The 22,024-nt window shown below is 23.8% G+C and overlaps 2 protein-coding genes across 2 annotated transcripts; both read left to right on the forward strand. All coding sequences in view use genetic code 6, as the record gives it.

The window, feature by feature from the left end:
- Positions 1-358: 358 nt before the first annotated feature.
- Positions 359-12,883, forward strand: TTHERM_00997500 (MIR domain protein; the record flags this gene model as incomplete). Its single annotated transcript, XM_001019190.2, has 27 exons — positions 359-1,117; positions 1,324-1,476; positions 1,540-2,008; positions 2,068-2,441; positions 2,606-3,441; positions 3,501-3,819; positions 3,874-4,122; positions 4,389-4,893; positions 4,957-5,080; positions 5,131-5,492; positions 5,639-6,169; positions 6,236-7,228; positions 7,850-8,064; positions 8,127-8,405; positions 8,465-8,848; positions 8,902-9,228; positions 9,463-9,741; positions 9,853-10,054; positions 10,111-10,451; positions 10,511-10,857; positions 11,041-11,244; positions 11,307-11,469; positions 11,592-12,077; positions 12,137-12,372; positions 12,433-12,609; positions 12,662-12,752; positions 12,806-12,883. 27 exons carry the CDS (start codon positions 359-361, stop codon positions 12,881-12,883), a joined length of 9,483 nt encoding a protein of 3,160 aa, XP_001019190.2.
- Positions 12,884-15,268: 2,385 nt separating this feature from the next.
- TTHERM_00997510 (cation channel family protein) lies at positions 15,269-20,186 on the forward strand (the record flags this gene model as incomplete). The annotated part of the gene is made up of 5 exons (XM_001019191.1): positions 15,269-15,610; positions 15,687-17,326; positions 17,386-17,809; positions 17,870-18,010; positions 18,075-20,186. 5 exons carry the CDS (start codon positions 15,269-15,271, stop codon positions 20,184-20,186), a joined length of 4,659 nt encoding a protein of 1,552 aa, XP_001019191.1.
- Between the last annotated feature and the right edge of the window lie 1,838 nt (positions 20,187-22,024).

The following is a 22,024-nucleotide window of genomic DNA, read 5'->3' on the forward strand; positions in this document are numbered from 1 at the left end:
TGGGAATATGTATGTATGTATGCATGTAATATATTCATATATTTGTATTTATTTTTTGCTATACATCTAACTAAGCATTTGCATTGAGGAGAGAAAAAATATATCAATAACTTAATCAACAGTAAAGCTTTTTGGATAGTATTTCTGAATTAAAATAATGTGTTAATTTATTATTAAAGAACTAAGAGTAGCAAATAGTATCAAAAATAAGCAAAAGAGGAAAAGCAAATAAATAAATTACCATTAAAATTCAAAAGGTTCAATAAGAAAATACTCTATAAAAAGGATTAATTAAGACTTAGATTTATAAAAAGGGGTTTATATAATAGATTAATATTGATTTATATTGAAAAAATAAATGCAAGAAGAGTAGCAAGGTGGTGGCGGATAGCGCTATATTACTATGGGATCAGTTATATCTTTATCCCATCTTGAAGATAACGATTCGTTCATTTTTATAGATGGTCATATCAAGCAAAAGGTTATGGTGAGAAATTTTGGGTTTCTTTCAGGCAAGCTGAATGATGAAAATTTTGGACAAGCTGGATTTAATGTGAAAGAAGATTATTTGGCTAAAAATCTTAAATTTTCTAGTTGCCTCTTTTAAATTTTGCCCAAATTATCAGATAAATAAAAAGATGAAATACTTTCAAAGACTAAACCCCCTGAGGATGAGACTAGCCATTCAGATGATGAGGGAAAAGCAAGTAATTAGATAAAGGCAAACTCACGTGCATAAGGTAGCAATACAGGAAGTAATTAATTTGACACTGTTAAAGAAGTAAATATAAATGATAATGATGATTATGAGAGTTCATATAAGAAGCCTGCAAAGAAAACTAGTTTAGATAAAGACAAAGTAATTCAGCTACAAGGTAAACTGATGAACGAATTTAAAGCTAACTACGAAGCATTTGAAAAATACAAGCACAATCGTATAACATATAATTAGACAATTCAACTTATGCATGTTAATTCTTCTAAATTTTTGGCTTGCTATCCTATTGAGGCTAATATTGAAAAAGGAAACTACAGAGTAACTTTAGATGACTATACATCTGAAAATACTCTCTTTAGAATAGTGCCTGCATTTAAATATTAAAAAGATGGTGATCTCGTAATAAGCTTAAAAATTAATCTACTTTTTTTTTTCATTTATTATTTATTAAAATGTCAAAGCTAAACATGTGTGCGGGATTAAAAATTTAAGCAACATTAACTTATGCTAAAAAATTGATGATTTTCTATAGCTAAAAAAAAAAATAATTAAGAATTTATAATTATTTAAAAGGATTTAACTGATTTTATTGTTTTTAACAAAAGACTATTTATGCAAATGAAATCATTGTAATTGAAAGAGTCAATTCCTTCCATAATAAAAAGTCGATACTCCATTGCTCTGAAGAAATAAATTAGATAAAATAGATTTCTTTTTTAGAAACAAAAAGTCAATTTAAATAAATTGAAGCAAATTTTGTAAATCTTATTTATTCAAAATAAAAAGTTTAAATTCATTTTTTTTAATATACAAAATGAAAGAAAAAAGCTGATACTGTTTAAGTGAAGTTGCCATTAAGAGTGGAATAGCATTAGCATACCAAAAAAGTGTTAAAAAGAGAAGTTAATATTTCTATAGAAAACGAAACAGACCCTACAAAGTGGAAAGTTAATTTATTTTCTTATTTGATGGAAAGCTAGTAGAAATTTTTAAAATGTGGAGATGTTATTTGGCTGCATCACTCAGAAGCAAATGCTTGTTTAGGTGCTACCAGAAAGAGAGAGCTTAAGGATATGAATTAAAATGAATGGCATTATATGGATTCTAAAGAGAATCTTTAAGTTAGTATTGTTCCATCTGATATCTCAACAAACTTGGAAGAATATTCAGGAAATACATATGGAATGTGGATTATTGAAAAAAAGAATTTCAAAGTTGGAGGTTATGTTTAGTTTGACAACTTTTATCGCTTAAGACATCTCAGCAGTGGGCTTTATCTTTCAGTTGAGAGTAATCATAAAATTAATAAATATTTTTTTGAAAATGTATTTAATATATTTAATTAAAAGGCCCTCACAGTGATAATTCATAAGGTATTAGAAAACCAGAAGAAGTACTTCAAATGAAATTAGTGTACATCCCATCAGAAAGTTCACTATTTTAGTTTGTAAGCTTAGAAACCAACCAATTGAGCCAATAGTAAAAAATAATAAGATCAGATTCATTTGTTCAGCTACGTCATGTTTTAACTCAGACATGGATTGATATTTCTCAAAATTAAGAGATTAAGCAAAAGTTAAAAAAGCATAAAACTGGAACTAATTTAGCTTCTGTTTAAGATTTAAACCAACCACCATAAGTACAAGATTTAAATCTAATTAAATAGGAACCTTAAACTACCTCAATCAGACCTTTCTTGAGTTAAACCAGAAGTGAGAATTAAGTAAGCTAATTAATTTAATTTGATCTCTTAAGCATGCATAATTAAATTTAATTAATTCAATTTTGAAGTTCAACAATATTTAAACAAATAATAAAATACTTTTTATATTTAATTGAGAGATTGTAAGCATCCAATTCTGATTAATAAAATTATTATTAAAATAGGTCTTTAAACTTTTTACTGCTAACGAAAGTGATGTTTGGGAAATAAATTATATAAACTCTTCGAGCAAAGAATTGACGAAACTTCTTAAGAATATTTAGAAATGTTAAGTTTAAAATTTACAAATAAACTAAGAAAATCCTGTTCAAAATTTAAATATAACCTAAGCTGATTATTAGAAGATTAAATTTATGAAAAAGAAATTAAATAAATTGATTGTTTAAATTAAACATTTAAATGAATTTTGTAATAACCGTATGCATAACAGTAGTTTTGATTAAAAATATGGCTCAATCAATCATTATAGACAGAAATTACTTAGAGAATAATATTATATCGATATTTTGACTTAGCTTTTGAATATCATTTTTGAATAGCATGAAATAGAATATTTAAATAACTTGGATGACACTTTTGCTGAAATGAATGAAAGAAAGTAATAGCTAAAGTATAAACAGAACAGAAACAGCAGAAAATCATTTGCCCTTTCTTACACTGTACTTAAACCTTAAGACGAAAATAAATTTAAGTTCAATTCTATTGATTACATCAAATTTATTAAGCAAAAAAGATACCTTTGTATTTAAATATACAAACTACTAACTTCTATCTGTAAATAAAACTAAGACAACGAATAATACATTTATGACTTGTTTCCTTTATTCTTGTATCACTGCAAATACGTTCCGCAAGCAATAGATTGCTTGATCTCTATTATCGGTTCCAACGAAGCTCTTCTATTAAAGATCACTGATAATCTTGTCTTAAAGCGTAAGGAAGGATCTAGGAATGTGCTCAATTTTGATAGACCAGAATTTAATGAGATTGACTAAAAGCAGTAAATTTTATTTTATTTTTAAATTAAATTAAATTCTTTAAATTTATATTTTTTAAAAGAAAGTAAAGGATTGTGTAAAAAAGAAAGACCTCTTAGCTTTTGACTATAATGCCAAATGCTCCTGAATAGTCTGCTTAGACTAATTCAGAAAACATTATGAACTTTTTTATGGATTTAGTATATGACCCTAAAGCTCCTTTAAAAGCAGATTACTACAGATTCCTTAGCTCTGTGTGCAGATTTAAAAACGATGGTATATCATTAAACTAAGAAAGTATTTATAAACTATATAAAAGCATTCAAAATCAAAATTTATATGCTTCTAACTTTGTTGAAAAATTTAAGAATGGAATTACTTTCCCTGAGGATCCTAAAGACGTAATATTTTTTATTTTATTCTTCTTTTTGTATAAACATAATCATTATAAATAGCTAAAATAATTGTATCATTAATTGACTTTCCTCTCTGATTTATCATTCGGTAGAAACTTCTAGTGGCTAAGAGAATTAGTTAGACATTTTAAATTTGATTACTTATTGAAGAACATTTGGGAAAATATTAGAACTCATTCCACTATTTCTTTGAGTAGTTGCTTCAGTAAATTAGCAATGGCATTATACATAGACCATTATCCATTATACCGCATACACAGACCTAACTTTTGCAGGATATTTCATGATGTAATTTGACCATATTACATAATAAATAGAAATAATTTTGTTAAATTTAAATTTATTATTTTAGAGAAATAAAAGCTGATTTTGTTTTTATTGGAAATAGAAAAAAATATTAAAAATACTTTCTTTTTTTTTGAAATTCTTATTTAAAAATCTTTATCAAAAATATTTTATATTATTTAGATTTATTATTAAAATTATTTAGTTAATAATTCAAATTTATTTATTGGAAAAATTAATTAATTAATTAACTTTTTTCATTTGAATAGACAAAAAAAGAGAAATACGTTTAGAGATTTTAAGCAGATTAAGTAGATTTATATCAAGGATTGCTTAACAACTTGATAAAATATTTAAAGGATATTTCTGAAAAAGTAGAGTTAGAATTTAGCAATCACCAAGCAGTACCTTAAAAAAAAAATGATAAAGATAAGGGTTAACTAGTTAGATTAGACACAGAGCAAAAAGAAACTAGTAAAGCAATGGGAGTTTAAATTTTAAATGAAGATTTACTATATTAGTCAGTAAACATGCTTAACTTACTTATAGATTTGGATGTCTTCAACATCATGAGTAGAATTTAAGACTATGAAAATATTATTTAATATTTGCTAAAAATTTTGATTTACGATAGAATGAATATAGCATTTAGCTCTACAGCATACTTTAATGCTAAAGGTATATCAGAACAAAAGTAGGATTCTAAAAAAAACGTACTCAAAAAATTAGTCAATATTGAGGGTCTCATTAAGCTCGATGATTTAAATATATTTGGTAAAAACATTTCCTTTTATTCAAACCTTAATTAACAAACATATTACATAAAACGAACTTTAGATGATGATGAAAATGATGAAAACGAAGAGGAAGAAGACGAAAACATTGATGAAATTAACAAAGCATCTTCAAAGATAGATGAAAACTAACTCTATCATAACCCATTGATCAGAAGTTACTTAAAGTAAAATCACTTCAAATAAATACTGAAATTAGCAACTTTTTAATCTATAGGATGAATTCTTTGCTTGAAAGCTAAATTTAAAGCGAAGAAGATGGAACATAACTAGAAATAAATATAAAACTATAAATATGTGATCTCTTTGATAAGCTACTTGATATGAGGCAAGACTATCTTATTGAAAATACAATTTAATGGTTTTACAGGAATATTGGTGGTTTGATGAACGAAAAAGAATAATCTAAAATAAATGATATCATATTAGATGGTATTGCTAAAGTAATGCCAGATATTCCAAAAACAGGTATTATCGAAATTGATAAAGAATATAATAAACCTAAAGAAGAAAATTCGTTGCTTAAGGTACTCTCAACTGATAAGCAAAGGCTTTATAAATTTGAAAATTTCTCTCCAAGTAATTTATTTATTTATTTATAACTAAAAACTCAAAAATAAAATGTGCGAAATTAATTTATTAAAAATTAAAAAAAATTAAACAATCTTAAGCATTATTGATTGAAATTCATTGGAAAGATAAAATATTTTATCATTTATAAATAGATCAATTTTATGATTTGGATACTTGGCTTAGTATTTCATACTTAAAGAATGATGATGAATTTAGCAATCCTTCTTTTTCTGTTTTACCATATTTAATGCAGAGCTTTATTTTAATGCACAACCCTCAACTGGAAAAGAAAAGCTTATCATTACTTATGAGGTTGTTCAATTAACGTTAAGAGCTACTATAAAACCTAAATAAGCTTGAAGTAATATTCGATAAACAAAAAGCCATCCTTTACAAAATAATGACAGAAAATATACACGAACTTACCAAACTAATTGAGCAAACAGAAGACTGGTTCGAAGATTTTATAAAAAATGATTAGACTTTTGATTAATGCGAGCCAATTAATAAAGTCATGGGAATTATCAAGAATCTTAAAAATTGCTTCTATGATGACTTACAATTAGATGAAGTTACACTCAAAATTTCACCAAATAATTCAAAGAAAATTATTGATTCAAACAAGCAAAAAATATTTAACTACTTAAAAGCCTACTAGCCAATCCTAGACTTAATCAAAGATGGTAAATCAATAAATAAAGAATTAAAATTAATCATATTTTAATTAAAAATTCATTAAAATTAAATAGGTATGCATCATTTTAATGCAATTATGTCTGATAATTCTTAGCCAAGCAAGAAAAAATAAATGGTCTACAATTTATTCAAGGACACTTATGAGTTATTGATAAATTTCTGCATGAATAATGAAGATAACTAAATCCTTTTATATGACTCAATAAATGCTTTACTGCAATATTTGCATTATGATGTTGGTTAAATCACTTTACTCTGTGAGATTTTTAGAGACAATATAAATTTATTGAAAGATAAATCAAATCGCTTTATCATACAAAGCTTGATTGATCTTATTTTGGATTACGGAAGATAACATAGAGTTTTAGATTTCTTCATAATCTTTTAAAAATGTTAAAATACTTATATATTTGATAACTAATTGCTCATTTTGAATACCTTTTTGCCAATTAATGATTTTGGCGAAGATGAATTAAAATTATTGTATTCATATCCGAAGTAAACAGGAGACAGATCCTAAATTATTTTAGACTTTAAAAATGAAGACAAAGATAACAATGAAATTTCCTTCATAGATTATTTCCTCTAAAAGAAAACAGCAAAGAAAGATGATACCTTTTTCTACCATGCAAAACTTCTAAATATGCTTCTATAAACAACATACACTCAAGTCATAGATGACAAATAAACTATTTTAAACTCTCTAAATACAAAATAGAATTTCAACATTTCTATTGCAAAGTTGAAATAAATAGACAGCTAATTTTTAAAAGATTGGCTTATTGAAAATGATAATTTCTTAAAAGAAGTAGCTGAAATCCCAGAAGAAGATGAAAACAATATCCTAAGCGCCCCAAACAAGCACGAAAATATTCTTATATTCACTCCTAATAGAAAAATGAATCAAGGTTCTGTAATTTCTAATTTCTCTTAGAAATTCTAATTATCAAAAGATGCATAATTTTCTTAGAGAGGTTTTACCCACTTAAAACCCTATATCTTAGATTTCCTCAAGAACGTTTACATCCTAGGAGAAAGCTAATCAGGTTTAAATTTATTATTTTATTTTTCTAATTAAACTATTTTTTAAATTTTTTCTAGCCACAGTATTTTACTTAGCACCTTTTTGCATTCTCACAAATTCAATTTATAAATTTTAATTAATTTTAAAACTCAATTTTAATTTATTTAATTGAAAATTTATATTAAAAATATTTTCATCCAAAACTATTAAAAAATTGTATTTTAAAATTAAAAAATGATTAAAATATCGAAAAATTATTTCATTTAGTAAAAAATATTTAAATTTTACCTTAAAGTCTAATGAAATAAATTTACTTAGCTTAAGCAATTCATATGAACTATGTAAATGTTAACAAACCTAATTAGATAGTATGCATACAACAATATTAATTAAAAATAATAACAAAATAAATTTAGATAAATTATAACAAAAAACCAAATTTTCAAATGTTAATTTCAAAAATTACTTGAGCTAATTAAGCTTTACTTAAAAAAAAAAAGTTTCTATCCTTATTAATTTTATTATTAAATTACACTTCCTTATGTTATTTAATCTTCTCAATTTTCATGTTTTATTTTCTAATAAATTGTTTTAAAGCTTATTTTTATATATAAAAAATTTTATCAATATTTTTTTAAAAAAGTGTACCAAGGTGAAATTCAACCATCTTACTAATTCTTAGAGAGAGTTATAAATTTTGAAACAAGCAGGATTAGGGATATAAAATCAGCTAATGAAACTACTGAACAATATGCTACTTATATATTTGACCATGTTATACCATTTATGCAAGCCTATTTTGATAAATACCTTTCTAATATTGTGCACTACTCAGAAAGAGACAGAAAAGATTTATTAGTAATTTAAATATATTATCAGTGTTTAATTAACAATTTATATTTTTAAAATAAATAATTTAGGATATGAAATAGTTTGCTAATGAATTAAAGAGGAACATAAGTATTTTTGATCACAAAGTAGAATTTGACTAGAATTAGAGGATAATAGAGTTTTTAAGGAGAGTATTATAAGATGATGCTATTTAAAATGATATCCTAAAAAATAAGGAGGCAATCTTTAATTTGAATGACCAAAGCGACGATCATTAAGATTAAATAGATAGTAATGTTTTTAAAAAAGATATGAACTTGACAGTCTAAAAATCAGAGAGTAAAAAAAATGAAGACTCTAATCTTTTAGTAAGAAAATATTTGATATTTTTTTTATAATCTCACAAATTAATTTTACTATAAAACAGGAAAGAAATGACTCAAAGGCTGCTGTTGTTAAGAATAAATCAGCATTTTCAAACTTAACAAATATTGCTACGAAATTGAAGAGCATTAATATTTTAAAACAATTTTCTAGTAAAACTAACCAAAATGCAGAATACGATAGTAAAATTTCTGATTATTCTCTGAAAAAGAAATGGAACTGTTTCTTGAAGTGTCTAAACTAAACAGATGAAGTTGAGAATTAAATAAAATTAGAGAAAATGGCTTTAACAGAAGCTTTATTAGAGGTAAAGTAGTTAATACCGGCTGATGTTTTCAGTTAAATAGAGCCAAAACCAGATCGCTTTGGTTTGATTAAAAAATCTATACTTTTCTTGTAGTATGCTGTAGAAGACTCTACAAATAAAGTAATTTTAAAAATGAAATATTTATTTTATACTATTAATTTATCAAATAATAGAATACAATTTAGGTCTTATTGAAAGTTCTTAGAATTATGGTAGAAAAATGCAGTGAAACTCCAGAATAAGAAGAAAAAATGCAGAATATTCTTGATCAATTAGGTGCCACTCGTATGACTCTTTATGTAATCAGTGAAAATCATAAAAATTTAGACTCAGAGTTACTTAGTGAATTTATTAAGTTCCTTTGTACTCTATTAAACGGAGGTAATAAAAGAGTGTAGAAGACAATTTATGAATTTTATATAAGTCATTAAAAATCTGAAATGATATTCAAGAGATTTGATAATATTATAAGGAAACAAATATCCTCAATAGAATTATAGGTAAATAAATATTTTATTTATTTATCAAATTTGTTTTTTTTCAATATTTTAATTTTTACAAAAAATTATTGAATTTGAAACTTAAACAGATTCTTTAAAACCTTGCTTAATAGTAGGGAATGAATGCTTTTTAAGGTTAAAAAATTATTTTAACAATTAAATAGATTTTAAAATAATTCAAATCTTTGATTTTAAAAAATAAAATTTTTCACAATATTATTTTAAAATGAAAAGGCTAAGAACTAAAAATCTAAGAAAATAATAAGTGGAGGAACTTTTAAATAAATGAGTCAAAGTGAAGGTACTGTTGATGAATAAGAGTTTAGCTTTGATAATGACATAGAAGTAAAACTGTTAGATGATGTGCTAACCTTCTTACAACTTTCTTGTGAAGGTCACTACTTAGATTTATAAAATTATTTAAGATAATAATCAAACTCCAGAAACAACTTTGATATGATTAATGCAGTTGTAGATTTGCTTAAGACCTACTATTATGAAGCAAGAACATAAGTAAATCTTAATTTGAGAAATTAGCTTTAAATATTTCTAATTCATACTATCTATTAAAATATAAAAATATTTTAGATAAATATATATAATGTAATTTTTATTAATATTTAGAAAATGTATGATAATATGTGCTAGTGTTTAGATACAATAAATGAAATAGTGCAAGGACCTTGTCCTGAGAATCAAATAGCAGTTTCTGAAGGTAAATTCTTGGAAATTGCTAATGATTTACTTACTTCTAAGAAGTAAAAGTAAGAGCAACTATTAGCTTCTCTAAGTATAAATTCTAAGTCTCCAAGATAAAGTGTTAGATGTAAATTAATTTTATTATATTTTGTTGCTTTAAAAGAAAACTATAAATAAAAATAGACAATAAACATAACAATAAAATGGAAGAGCTTGAAAACTGGCAGGTTGCCAGACTTTAAAATAAATGTTTAATTGTCGTTTTAAGTTTACTCGAATAAAGGCCAATTAATGATTCCAATATAATTATTAAAAAAATCATGAGAAATCTTTCACTACAATAATTAGAATACTAACTTGTCGAAATTTACAAGCTATATGAGCAACTTTATAAGGATGAGTATCCTCTAGAGTGCTTAGAATATCTAGATATAGATCCTGAAACTGTATCTGAAAAGAAGTAGCTTAATTTAGAGTGTGTTACTTAGAATGGTTTTTACATCACTTATTTAATCCAATACTACGTATTTCTTTTTTTTTAAATTTTATCAATAAATTGTCAATAAATTTTTATTTTATTTAGATGCTTTTTGATGAAAAACAAGAAAATATATTTACTTCTCTCTACAAGCAGTATAAAGCAAAGAAATTAAAAGTAAACCAAAATGCACTTGAAGGTTTGCTATATGGTGATCACTTGTTTGGATAGATAGCATCTTTTGTTATGAGCTTAATAAAAGAAGGTGTTAGAACTGCTAATTAAATGAAAGAATTTGCCTTGCTTTAACTCTAATTAAAAGGAGAAGAGGATGAATTAAGAAGAAAACAAGTAGAGGAAGATCTTCACAGAAAAAAACTTAAAAAAGCATTCTTGTTCTTCTGTGAGAATACGGCACACATTGATATTGTTCGTAATGGTGAAGTAGAAGTGTAAGAATTTCAAACTCAATTCAGAATTATAAAAAAAAATTAAAATAACTTTTAAAATAATAAAAATTTAAATAAAAATCAAAAGAAAATTTGTTGAAAAATAAAAATTTTGAGTTTTAATTGATTGTCTTCATAAAAACGAAAAAATTGAAATTATAAAATTTTTTTTTAATTAAATAACAGAGTCTTCTTCCATATCATGCCGTACATGCATCACTTACCTAAAGAGAAAAAAACAGATTTCCACGATGAAGTAGATCGTTAAAGTGTGAAATCTAAAGTAGAATTTTTGGTTGCTAAAGCAGATGAATTAATTGAAATATGCAAACATGAATCAAGATTAAACGTATTGTTCTCTCACAACAAGTTTATTGCTATTTTTGCTAAGTAATTTATTCGCATTTAATGTGGAGTATTTATTTTAATTTAAAATTTATCTTTCTTTATAGCTATGTTAACTTATGGAAATAAATGACCTTTACAATGACTTTGATTTTGAATATTTTCAATATGATCAGTTTTGATGCAACTTTTGGAGATAGATTAAATAATTACTTGCTTATTGATGTTTAAAATGGAGGCAGATTTACACAACAAAAAACGAAAAGAATAGTAAAAATTAATATCTTTTAATGATAAATTTAAATTGAAATAAAACTTTTTTTTAATTAAATTCAATAAAATAATTGAAATTTTGTTGCATTAAGTTGAATTTAAAAATTTTAAATAAATAGTATTTAATTTTGGGTATCATAATGACGGTATGTAGTGTCTTTGTCGTGCTTTTCTTCTTATTTAAAAATGTTCCGCTTATTATAAAAAAAACTTGGGTTGTAAGGTATGGTAAATAAAAGCCTGGTATAATCAAATAAGTGGCAACATTTGTAAAGCTCTTTTTTAAGATTTTATTCTAGTTTTTGCAGGAAATAGAGGTTATGTATTATATTGCGTATGGAGTTCTTGCTGTGCTAGGGACGTTTTATCACCCACTATTCTTTACTTTCCACTTAACTGAAATATTAATTAGATACCCTACTCTAAAAAATGTTATTAAAAGTGTCTATATTCCTAGAAAATCATTTTACTTAACATTTATCCTTTTTGTTATATTCATTTATTCGTTTACTGTCCTAGCATATAACTTTTTCTATACAGACTACTAAGGAAATTGTGATAGAATGGAAGTTTGCTTTTTCTTGAACTTTGATTGGACATTTAAGGTAAACAATTTTAGAATTTTGAAATATTTTTTTATTTATAAAAATTTAAACGTGATTAGGCAAATGGAGCAGTTGGAGGCTATTTAACTTAGAAAGAACCTGGTAATGGTAAGTAAAACTAGCAATATACTGTGGGCAGATTGCTATTTGATAACTTGTAAAACTATATATTAGTCGTTATTTTAGTCGAAATTGTCGCTGGTCTTATAGTAGAAGCATTTGAAGATTTAAGAGAAAAAGAATAAGAAAAAAATAGAGATATTAGTGATAAGTGTTTCATCTGTGATAATCAAAAGTACTTCTTATTAAATTGCTTTTACATAGATTTATTAAACTTTTTATTAATGCAAAAAAGGACGGAGTTCAATAGAAAGCAAGACAACAATGGAGGATTTTAAGAACATATAAAGCTGAATCATCATATGTGGAATTATGTGAACTTTATAGCTTATCTCCGTACCAAAGATCCCACTGATTTATCTGGTATAGAAAGCTACGTAATGAGTAAATTAGAAATGAATGATGTTACATGGTAAGTTTTTTTTAAATCAAAGTTTTTAAAATGTATATTAAAAAATAATTAGGTTCCCAATTAATAAAGCGAGAGAATTAAGTTACAATAATGAGGATGATGAAGAACAAGAGCAAGATTTAATAAGAAACATGAACAACAGTGTAATTAATTATTCAAATCTTAACTATTATCTCACCGTTTATATAAAAAAAAGCTCTTAAGCTCAGTAGAAAATCTATAAGAATTAAATAAATTATTCTCTAAATAATCTAAAAAAAAATAAAATGGCTGAATGAATGAATGAATGAATTGACTGACCGAATGGACAATCAAAAACAAAAAATGAAAAATTTTTAGCTAATATTTTAATTAATTTTATTTATTACATGACAATTATCAATTAAATAGAAATTCAAAAACCTTCTTTTATTATTTCAATTAATTTATTTATTAGCTTTTCTAATTTATTTTAATGAATAAATTAAAAAAATAAATAACAAATATTTTAATTTGAGTAATTAATTTATTTCTCATTTGAAAAAAAATTAAAATCAATCAATTTTACAAAAAGAATATTATTATTATTATTATTAATAATGAATTTTTAATAAAATTTTATTACTTTGTTGTTTTTAAATAATTTTAAAATCTTTTTTATAAAAAATTAAATGAATAAAAATTAATTAAATTATAAATAAATATTTAAATATTTTGTTTATTTAGTCTATTTTAAGATTTTAAAAATAAATAATAAAGTTTTATTACAAATTTATGCATTTTGATATATTCAATCATTTTTAATAATTCTTGCGATTAATAGGTTGTGATTTTTGTTTATAAATTAAATTATTAAGTTCCATTGTTAGATTAAAAGAAGCACTTATTATTTTCATATTAGTGAAGATTATAGTGAGTTACTATAGCCATAATTTTGGCTAAGGGGTCTGGGAGATGACTGGGGAAAGCTGAAAAGTTAATAGAGTATAATAGTTAACTAATTAATTTAACATAAATGCTAATTTATTTTTTTCAAAACCTAAATTGATAAATAACAATCGATTTATACTAATAAATTTAAAAATGTTTTAAATATAGAATATAATAATTTATTATATTTTATAATAGAATAATTTAACATAATAAAAAAAGCTTTTTTTATGATTGATTATCTTTATGTTAAAAATATTATAATTTGATAAGTTAATACCAAATTAACTAAATAAAATTTTATATTTAGAATTATCTTAAATTAATTTTTTGAACTATTATATACAAAATAATAATCAATAAAAAAAATACTAGAGTGAAATAATTTGTTGTTGTGTCAAATAAATATTAATTCTGTTGAATAAATATTAAAATCAATAAATTAATACGCTTAATCAAATATTTAGATTATTTTTGTAATGTAAAATGTAACAAGATAACTTTACAATGATTTATTGAACCATTAAAAATATAATTTTAATATTTTAAAATTAATTTATTAAATATAAACATTTTTATATTTATTATAGTTTTTAAAAACATTTATTATGTATAAATAGTCTTTATTACTAAAAGCTAAAAAAAATTAAATAATTAATTCTTATTTAGATAAATAGTAATATGAATATGAATATACCTTCTATTAACGAATTATTTATTTAGCTTGAAAATTATGTGGTGGTTTTTTTCTTTTATATCTTAAATTAAAAACAAGACTTAAAAATGGATTTTACAATTTCAATGAATTTATTTACACTTATTAAAACACTAAAATGTTTATTAAGACATTCATTATTCTTCAGATTAATTAAGTAAATAAAATACTTAAAAATTTATTTCTCAATTATTTTTTATTATTTTATCTCTTATAGTAACATTTATCTTTTTTGTAAAATTATGAATAATAAATATTTTTATGTTATTTACTAATTATCCTCTAGTTTATTAATAGAGAATATCTAAGTAATAAAATATGAATTTAATTATTAGAAAAAACTGTAATAAAAAAACAATCATTGATATTTATGAAATTTCTTGTAAATTTTTAAATTTAAAAGTGATTAAAAAACATGTCTAAACATAATTTTTAGATTACAATTTTATATTACTTTATGTATAAAAAATTAAATAAATTAAAGGTTTAGTAAAACAAGTAAAGAAACCAAAAAAATCTTGCAAATCACCTAAGTTTTTTTGTCAGATGATATGAAATGAATGAATAACAAAATTGTGCCATTCATAAAAATCTTATAATTAATTTATGATAAATTTCTTTTTGTTAGTTTGAATTTACAAAATATGCAATTAATTTATTTATATATATATGGTTTAATAACCAATTTATGCATTTATGTATTTTAGTTTATGGAAATTAATGATTGATTCACAATATTAAATAACAGTAAGCTCTAAAAAAGTGAGAATCAAAATAGAGGTCATAGATTAATTTTAAATTAATATAATTAAAAGGATATATTAATAGAAAGATTTAACATTTTTTTTATTAAAATAGCAATTAAATAATTAGTTAGTTAGTTTGAATATATTCATATTTGCGTTTATAATCTTATCAACTTTAATAAATAAATAAATACATCTTTGTTAGCAATATAATAAACAAAGTCAGATTCTTTTAGCAGGATTATTTTAATCCACTTACTGTAAATTTATAGCATTTACCACTTTCATTATGAATAACAGTTTAAGTAAACAAATCTTGAATGCAAGTGGTGGAATATTTGGAGGTGTAGAATAAAATTAAGAAAATGAGACAAATAACAACAATAAGAGAGGTTCTATATTTTCTCTTTATCATGTTCATACTAACTCACTGCTTTAGCAAAAGACTTTGACTATGTACTAGACTAAAACAGAATACTCAGATGTAAATAGATAGAAATCTGAAGTCACATTAGGAGCAGATAAAAGAAGAAAATTACTAACTTAAGAAGATTAAGATCTGAAAACACTTAACTAAAAAAAATCATTTAAGTCTTAAGATAGCAATCAAGCTTATGACTCTTCTACTTTAGTAATTTAGTTTTAAAAAGAATAAAACCAATTTTAAGCAAAATATTGAACTTAAAATTTCATTTTATATATAAAAGAGAGAGCACGAAATAGATTAAGAGGACCATGAAAAAATAGTCATAGAGTCAAATGAGTTTGATGATAGGGGAGAGATAAAGAGTGGAGCAATTTTGGATAAATAGAATTATATGAAAGGTTCATAAACTTCTTGCTAACTAATCTAGCTAAATGAAGAATCTATGAATCATCTAAATGATAACAGCCAAAGCGAAATTTCAATGTAAGGATAGCGTAGAAGTCACAATTAACTTGTGTAAGGGTTAGATAAGAATAATATAGTTTTTAGTAGAAAATAATAGAGCAAGAATAATCAAAGTAATAGCTAAAATATGAATTCATCGATTAGTAGAAATAATAGTAATATGCCTTCACCTCTTAGCAAGACTATGGATTTTCATCCAGCTGAAAGCAATCCGCTTTTTAATTAATTATAAGACATAGCTGCTTAAGACAAAAATCAAACTTTGTTAAATTCTTCTGTCAAATAAAAGTAAAACTAAGAAAATAGTAATTTGGTGGGAGAAATAACCAATCAGAATACAGATATTAAAAATATTCAAAACAGCTTCTAAGCCACAAAAAGTATAATTAAATAAGACACCAATCCTAACTTTTAACACAGGATAACATAACAAAAATCAGAATTTTTTAAGAATGTTGGGGCAGGAGTTAAAACTATCTCTAATTTTCTCTTTGTCAATAAGGTAAAAAAGAAATTCTTAAGCTTTTTGAGTATGCAAAAATTCAAGAATTTCAATTCGTTTCATTTTGAAATTGTAAACGATGTTTCTGCGTTGGAATAGAATACCAACCATTCTCAGATGTCGAAAGAAGACATCAAGTTGCAGCGCCTTTCGAAAGAGTAATTTGATGAATATAAAATAAACACTTTCGTATTCTAACCAGATAGTATAATTTTAAGTATATGGAACATCTTTGTAGCATTTATTCTGTTGTTTCTGATAATTGTAACACCTGTTGTAAGATCTTTCGAAGCAGGTTATGATGAAACAGGATTACATTTAATATAGAAATACTTTTCTTCAATAATATTTATTTTTGATATACTCATATCATTTAACAAAGCTTATTACGATGAGGGAATGATAATAACAAATAGAAAAAAAATTATTAAAAACTATTGTAAATTTAAATTCTATTTTGATGTGTTCAATATTATTTGTTGCTTTCTCTTTGAAGAAGTCAGTATTATTTTGATATATTTTGTATCTACTTTTCGTTTGGCCTAATGTGCCAAAATTTGGGACGAAATTGACGAATACCTTGAAATATCATAAAGATATTAAACTTTAGCTTAAATTTTTGAATTAATGATTCTAATCTTTCTTATAGCAAACCTATGTGCTTGTGGATTTTTCTATGTTTCTAAATACGACCATTCTAATGGTGTCAATGTAACATGGATTTCTTTCTAGAAAATAGAAAATGCAGACTTCTACACTCAATATATTTACTCTATCTATTTTGAATTTATCACTATGACAACTATAGGTTATGGAGATATCTACCCTTGCTCTAAAAATGAAAAATTGTATGTAATTTTTATGACTTTAGTATCAGTTGCAGTGTTTGGGTATTCTTTAAATGCTATAGGTGAAATAATAAGAGAAGTAAGCTAAAAGCTCTCTTCTTTTAAGTAATTCTAATTTCAAATAATTTTGATATGTTTTAATTATTTTAAATGTAAATAAATAGATAAACAAAATACGACATATCTAAATATCTAAAAAGTAGAAATATCACTAAGAAAGTTTAATTAAAAATTTATAAATATCTTGAGTATTTAAACCGTCAGGAAATAGAAGGACACTTTTTTATGAAAGGAGAAAAAATATTAAACAGAGTTTCTTAGAATCTAAGAGAAGAAGTCTATAGAGAATATTATGGAAAAATCATCTCCTAGATTTCGTTTTTCACAAAAAATTTTTCTAAAGGATTTTTGAATGAGCTGTCTCTGAATATGAAAGAACTTAACCTAGCCCCAGGAGATTATTTGTTTAAACAAGGCTCCTAAGACTGTACATTATTCTTCCTTTCAAAAGGAGTTGTTGAATTAAGTATAGCTCTATAAAATTATAAATCTGATAAATCTAATGAAAAAATTTTGCACAGATATAAAGTAAATTTTATTTTTGTAGAAATTATTTTTAATATTTTATTTTTATTTTTATATTTTAAGGGAGGTGACTTAATTGGCCATCAAGAATTCATGACTGATTAAGAACGAATGTTTTCAGTGAGAAGTTTGGGCATAAGTCACTTTGTATATATTAGAAAGATAGATTTTCTAGCTATTCTTTTGAAGTATCCACTGGATTATGTAATTATTTTATATGAAAAGTAATTCTTTTATTCAAATAAATACATACATTATTTAAATAAAGGAGTACTTCGCTTAAATGAAAGATGATTTGATATTTAAAAATTAAGACAGATTTTAAATTTGCGAAAGCTGCAAACAAGCTGGTCATAATATATTGAAATGCAAGTTATTATTTGCTAATTATAATAAATTACAACTAGTTAAGAAGTAAAATTATTCAGAGGATCATAAAGAGAGGATTAAAGTGTTAGAAGGTCCAAAAGAAAATTATTTAGAATACTCTTATTTTTTTGATAGAAACATATTTTAGGATATTTAAAATAAAGATAAATGTGAGATTGTCAGAAAAAATTAAAAAAAGAAAAGATGGGACAGGGTTACAGTTAAAGAGTTGCTTAAAAAATTCCGTAAAAAATTCATATCAGATGCCGTGAAATTAAATAAAAGGTTAAAAAACTTCAATGATAATAGTGGAAATTAAGATTATCTTTGCGAAGAGATTAACAGTGACAATGATAGCTAATCTAAATTGTCTGACCTAGCAGATTATTCCAACCATGCAATAATTAATACTCAGGCAAATTTAATAAATGCATCTTTAGGAATGAATACCCACATAAAGACTTCTACTTATTAGGCTGCAGACTCTATGACATTTAAAAGTTATTAAAAAACAGCTAATAATTCAGATTATAGTGTTAACGAGAGTGATCGCATATTTTATAAAAAGTACCCTAAAATCAAATATGAGGATGGGCAATACTTGATTTTAAGCTCTTCCTAGCATTCAAGTAGTGAAGTAGAAGAAGAGGGAGATGATGACGATGAGTTTGAAGATCCACTTGCGTTTGGGGATTATAATGATAGGTATAGGACAGATGATGAGTACATTATGCAAGATGCTAGGAAGCAAACAATTAATGAATAGCAATTAAGAAATCAGATAATTAAGAGAAATACCCAAATAAGACCAGGAACAGGAGTTTTACCAAATATTCCTTCTCCTAATAGCAGAATAGCGAGTGTAACAAACATGGACACTTCGATTTAAATTAATGGCCTTGTGTTAGAAAGTCCCAATCCAACTTTTTTAAATAACAGAATTCTTACTAATTAATCAACTAATACTAATTCATCGAGCATGAATTCAGTGCCTTTGTCTTCATTAAGTGCAGTTTATTAACAACAATATGTACAGTAAACTTCCACTAATCAGTCAAGTTCACCTCTAAATGGACCTATTGGATCAAATTCAAATATAAATTTACCAACCTCTTCAAGTTAGCTACCTCCACCTACTAACAACAATCCAACACAACCACCTACTCTAAATATTAATCAACAAATACTAAAATTAAATTATTTTGATTCTCAAGATTTTTTAGAGGAGAGTAGTCAACAGTAAACCTAATAATAATTACCTCCACCAAATAATTAGGAGTTTAAGAAGCTAACACTTATTTTACCTGCAGTTGATGAGGTATCAGAAATAAATGAAGCGTCTTCGTTTGATATGACTAATTCATACTCAAATTAACTCTCTTCTAGTCCATTAGTTAGAAAGGGCTAAAGGGAATCCTCAAAGCGTCATTAGTCAAGAAAACTCTCCCAAAATACTCTTCCAAGATAAGATTCTCTTAATACGAGCTAAGAATACACCTTAAGAAGAAAATCAAGTAGAAATGACTCTGCAACTGCTAAAATAATGAGGGACTCTTTGAATTCTAAAATGAGAAAAGTTACATACTCAGATACAGCTTTCAGAGATTAGCTTATTAGCAATTTTTCAGGAAGTAACTTACAAAATACCCTATCTAAATCTCACTCAAGAAGTAGCCGACACATACCAACTTACTAATTTGAAAGATCTAGAAGTAGACAGAGTTAAGGAACTTTCCTAAATAATCAAGCATTGTTTATTTACACATTTGATACTATGAAGGAATACAAATATTATTATCCTCACAATAATGCATCTTCAATCATAAAACAAAAGATTAAAAATTTGAAGCGTAAAAAAATTTAAAGAGGAAAGAAATTAAATTTCTAAAATACCAATGTAGGAATCTTAAAATCAGCTGCCTTGAATAATAGTATTCATATGAACAATAATAATAACATATCTAATAAGCTTAGACCAACAAGCTTTTCTGTATAAAACCAATAAATTTGAGAAAAATATACTAATTTATATAGAAAATGTGTTTAAATTAAGTAGGATTGATTGATTCAGTTTGTCAATTTGTAATAGAAAATAATAATTAAAATTTTTCAATAAACTTAAAAATAAAGGAAATAAATAAATAAATTTGTTGTGTATATAATTTGTATTAAATTATCTAAGTGTGAAAGTTATGAAATAGAATGTAAAAAATTTACTCAATACATTTAGCTTAGAAAATTCAACAATAAATTCATTTAAATAATTTATATGAGTTTTTTATATCATAAAGTAAAAATAAATATGTTATTAAAAAATAATAAAATATTATAAAAAATGAAATTTTTTCAAGAACTTTTTCAGTTTAAAATCATAAAAATAATCGAAACTTTAGTATTTCATTCTAAAAAACTTTCTCAATTTGAATTTGAATCTCATAAAATTCTAGAAATAAATAAAAAGTAAGAAAAAATGTAAATTAAAGTTAGACTTGCTTAAATTTTTAATCATAAAACAAAATATATTTTTTTGAATACAATTCATAAAGCATTTATTACCAGAATTTCAATTTAAAAATATTCTTGATATAAATTTGAAGTAAGAAAAATATGTTAAAAAATTAAGATTTAATTTGAGAAAATAAATATTATAAATAATAATAGAAAAAAAATAGTAAAGGATAATAAAATGTAATAAATATCAAAGTCTAATTTCATGCAAAAAAAGTACTTTTAAATAAAGTAAATTAAATTAAATTTGACTTGCAAAATTAAAATTAGAAATTGTTTCTTAATTTGAATATTTTTTTTGATTAAATCAATAAAAACTACTCCAAATTATTTTTTGTATCTTTTTCAAGCAAAATTTTAATTACATATTGAATACAAACAAATAAATGTATTAATAAATTTTCAAGTTTAAAAACAAAATCAAAATAATTAAAATAATTAATTAGTTTTATGAAAAATATTTTCTTTTGCAATCATTTTTGTGATAAATGATAAACATCTGAATAAGCATTTAACTTAGAATTAATAATTCAATAGAAAGTATGATATTTTTTATAAAAGATTTGCAGGTATAAGTTCTATTAAATCAAAAGGAATATTACTAAAATAATTTATCTTGAACGATTATAATACAAAATTCTTAAATTCCTGACGCATTTGATTTTTGATTATACAAATTGATTATTGTGTCAAGAATTACAAAATTATTTAAGAGATACATGCACTATCATAATAAATTAAAATTAAAAAATATGCTTTTACTTAGTAAACAGTTAGTATTGAAATTAAATAAATTATTGCGTAAATATAGTATTTTATATTAATTATGTTATCTAATTAATATTCTTTTATAAATTGCAAAATTAAGTAAATGGAAAATTTAATTAATGTCTCAAATTATATGAAAAAATATTAGATTAATAGGGTCATAAAAGATAAAATTATACTTTACTGTTATATGATAACTTGTTTTATTTTTATTAAAATTATTTGTTTAAATTTAATGAATAGAATTTTGTAGATATTTTCTCATTTATTATCAAAAACAGACAAAGATATTTTGAGGCTTAGCAAAATTTAATTTTCAATTAATAATTTGAAAACTTAATTCGAAAGCACAGACACATAGGTTCTATCTAGAATGAATAAAAGGTATTAATAAAGATTATTATTGTTCATAGTAAATTTTTAGTAATCACGTTAAATATTTTTGATGCGTAATAATTGATCTTTTTCCTCAAATTACTATTTCATAATTATTCTTTTACAGCTTAACTAAAGTTTTAAAAATAAGATTAACAATTTTTTAATATATAAGAAATAAGAAGTCTAGCTTATATA

Source organism: Tetrahymena thermophila (genome assembly GCF_000189635.1).
Source record: "Tetrahymena thermophila SB210 genomic scaffold scf_8254589, whole genome shotgun sequence".
Taxonomy (NCBI): domain Eukaryota; phylum Ciliophora; class Oligohymenophorea; order Hymenostomatida; family Tetrahymenidae; genus Tetrahymena; species Tetrahymena thermophila.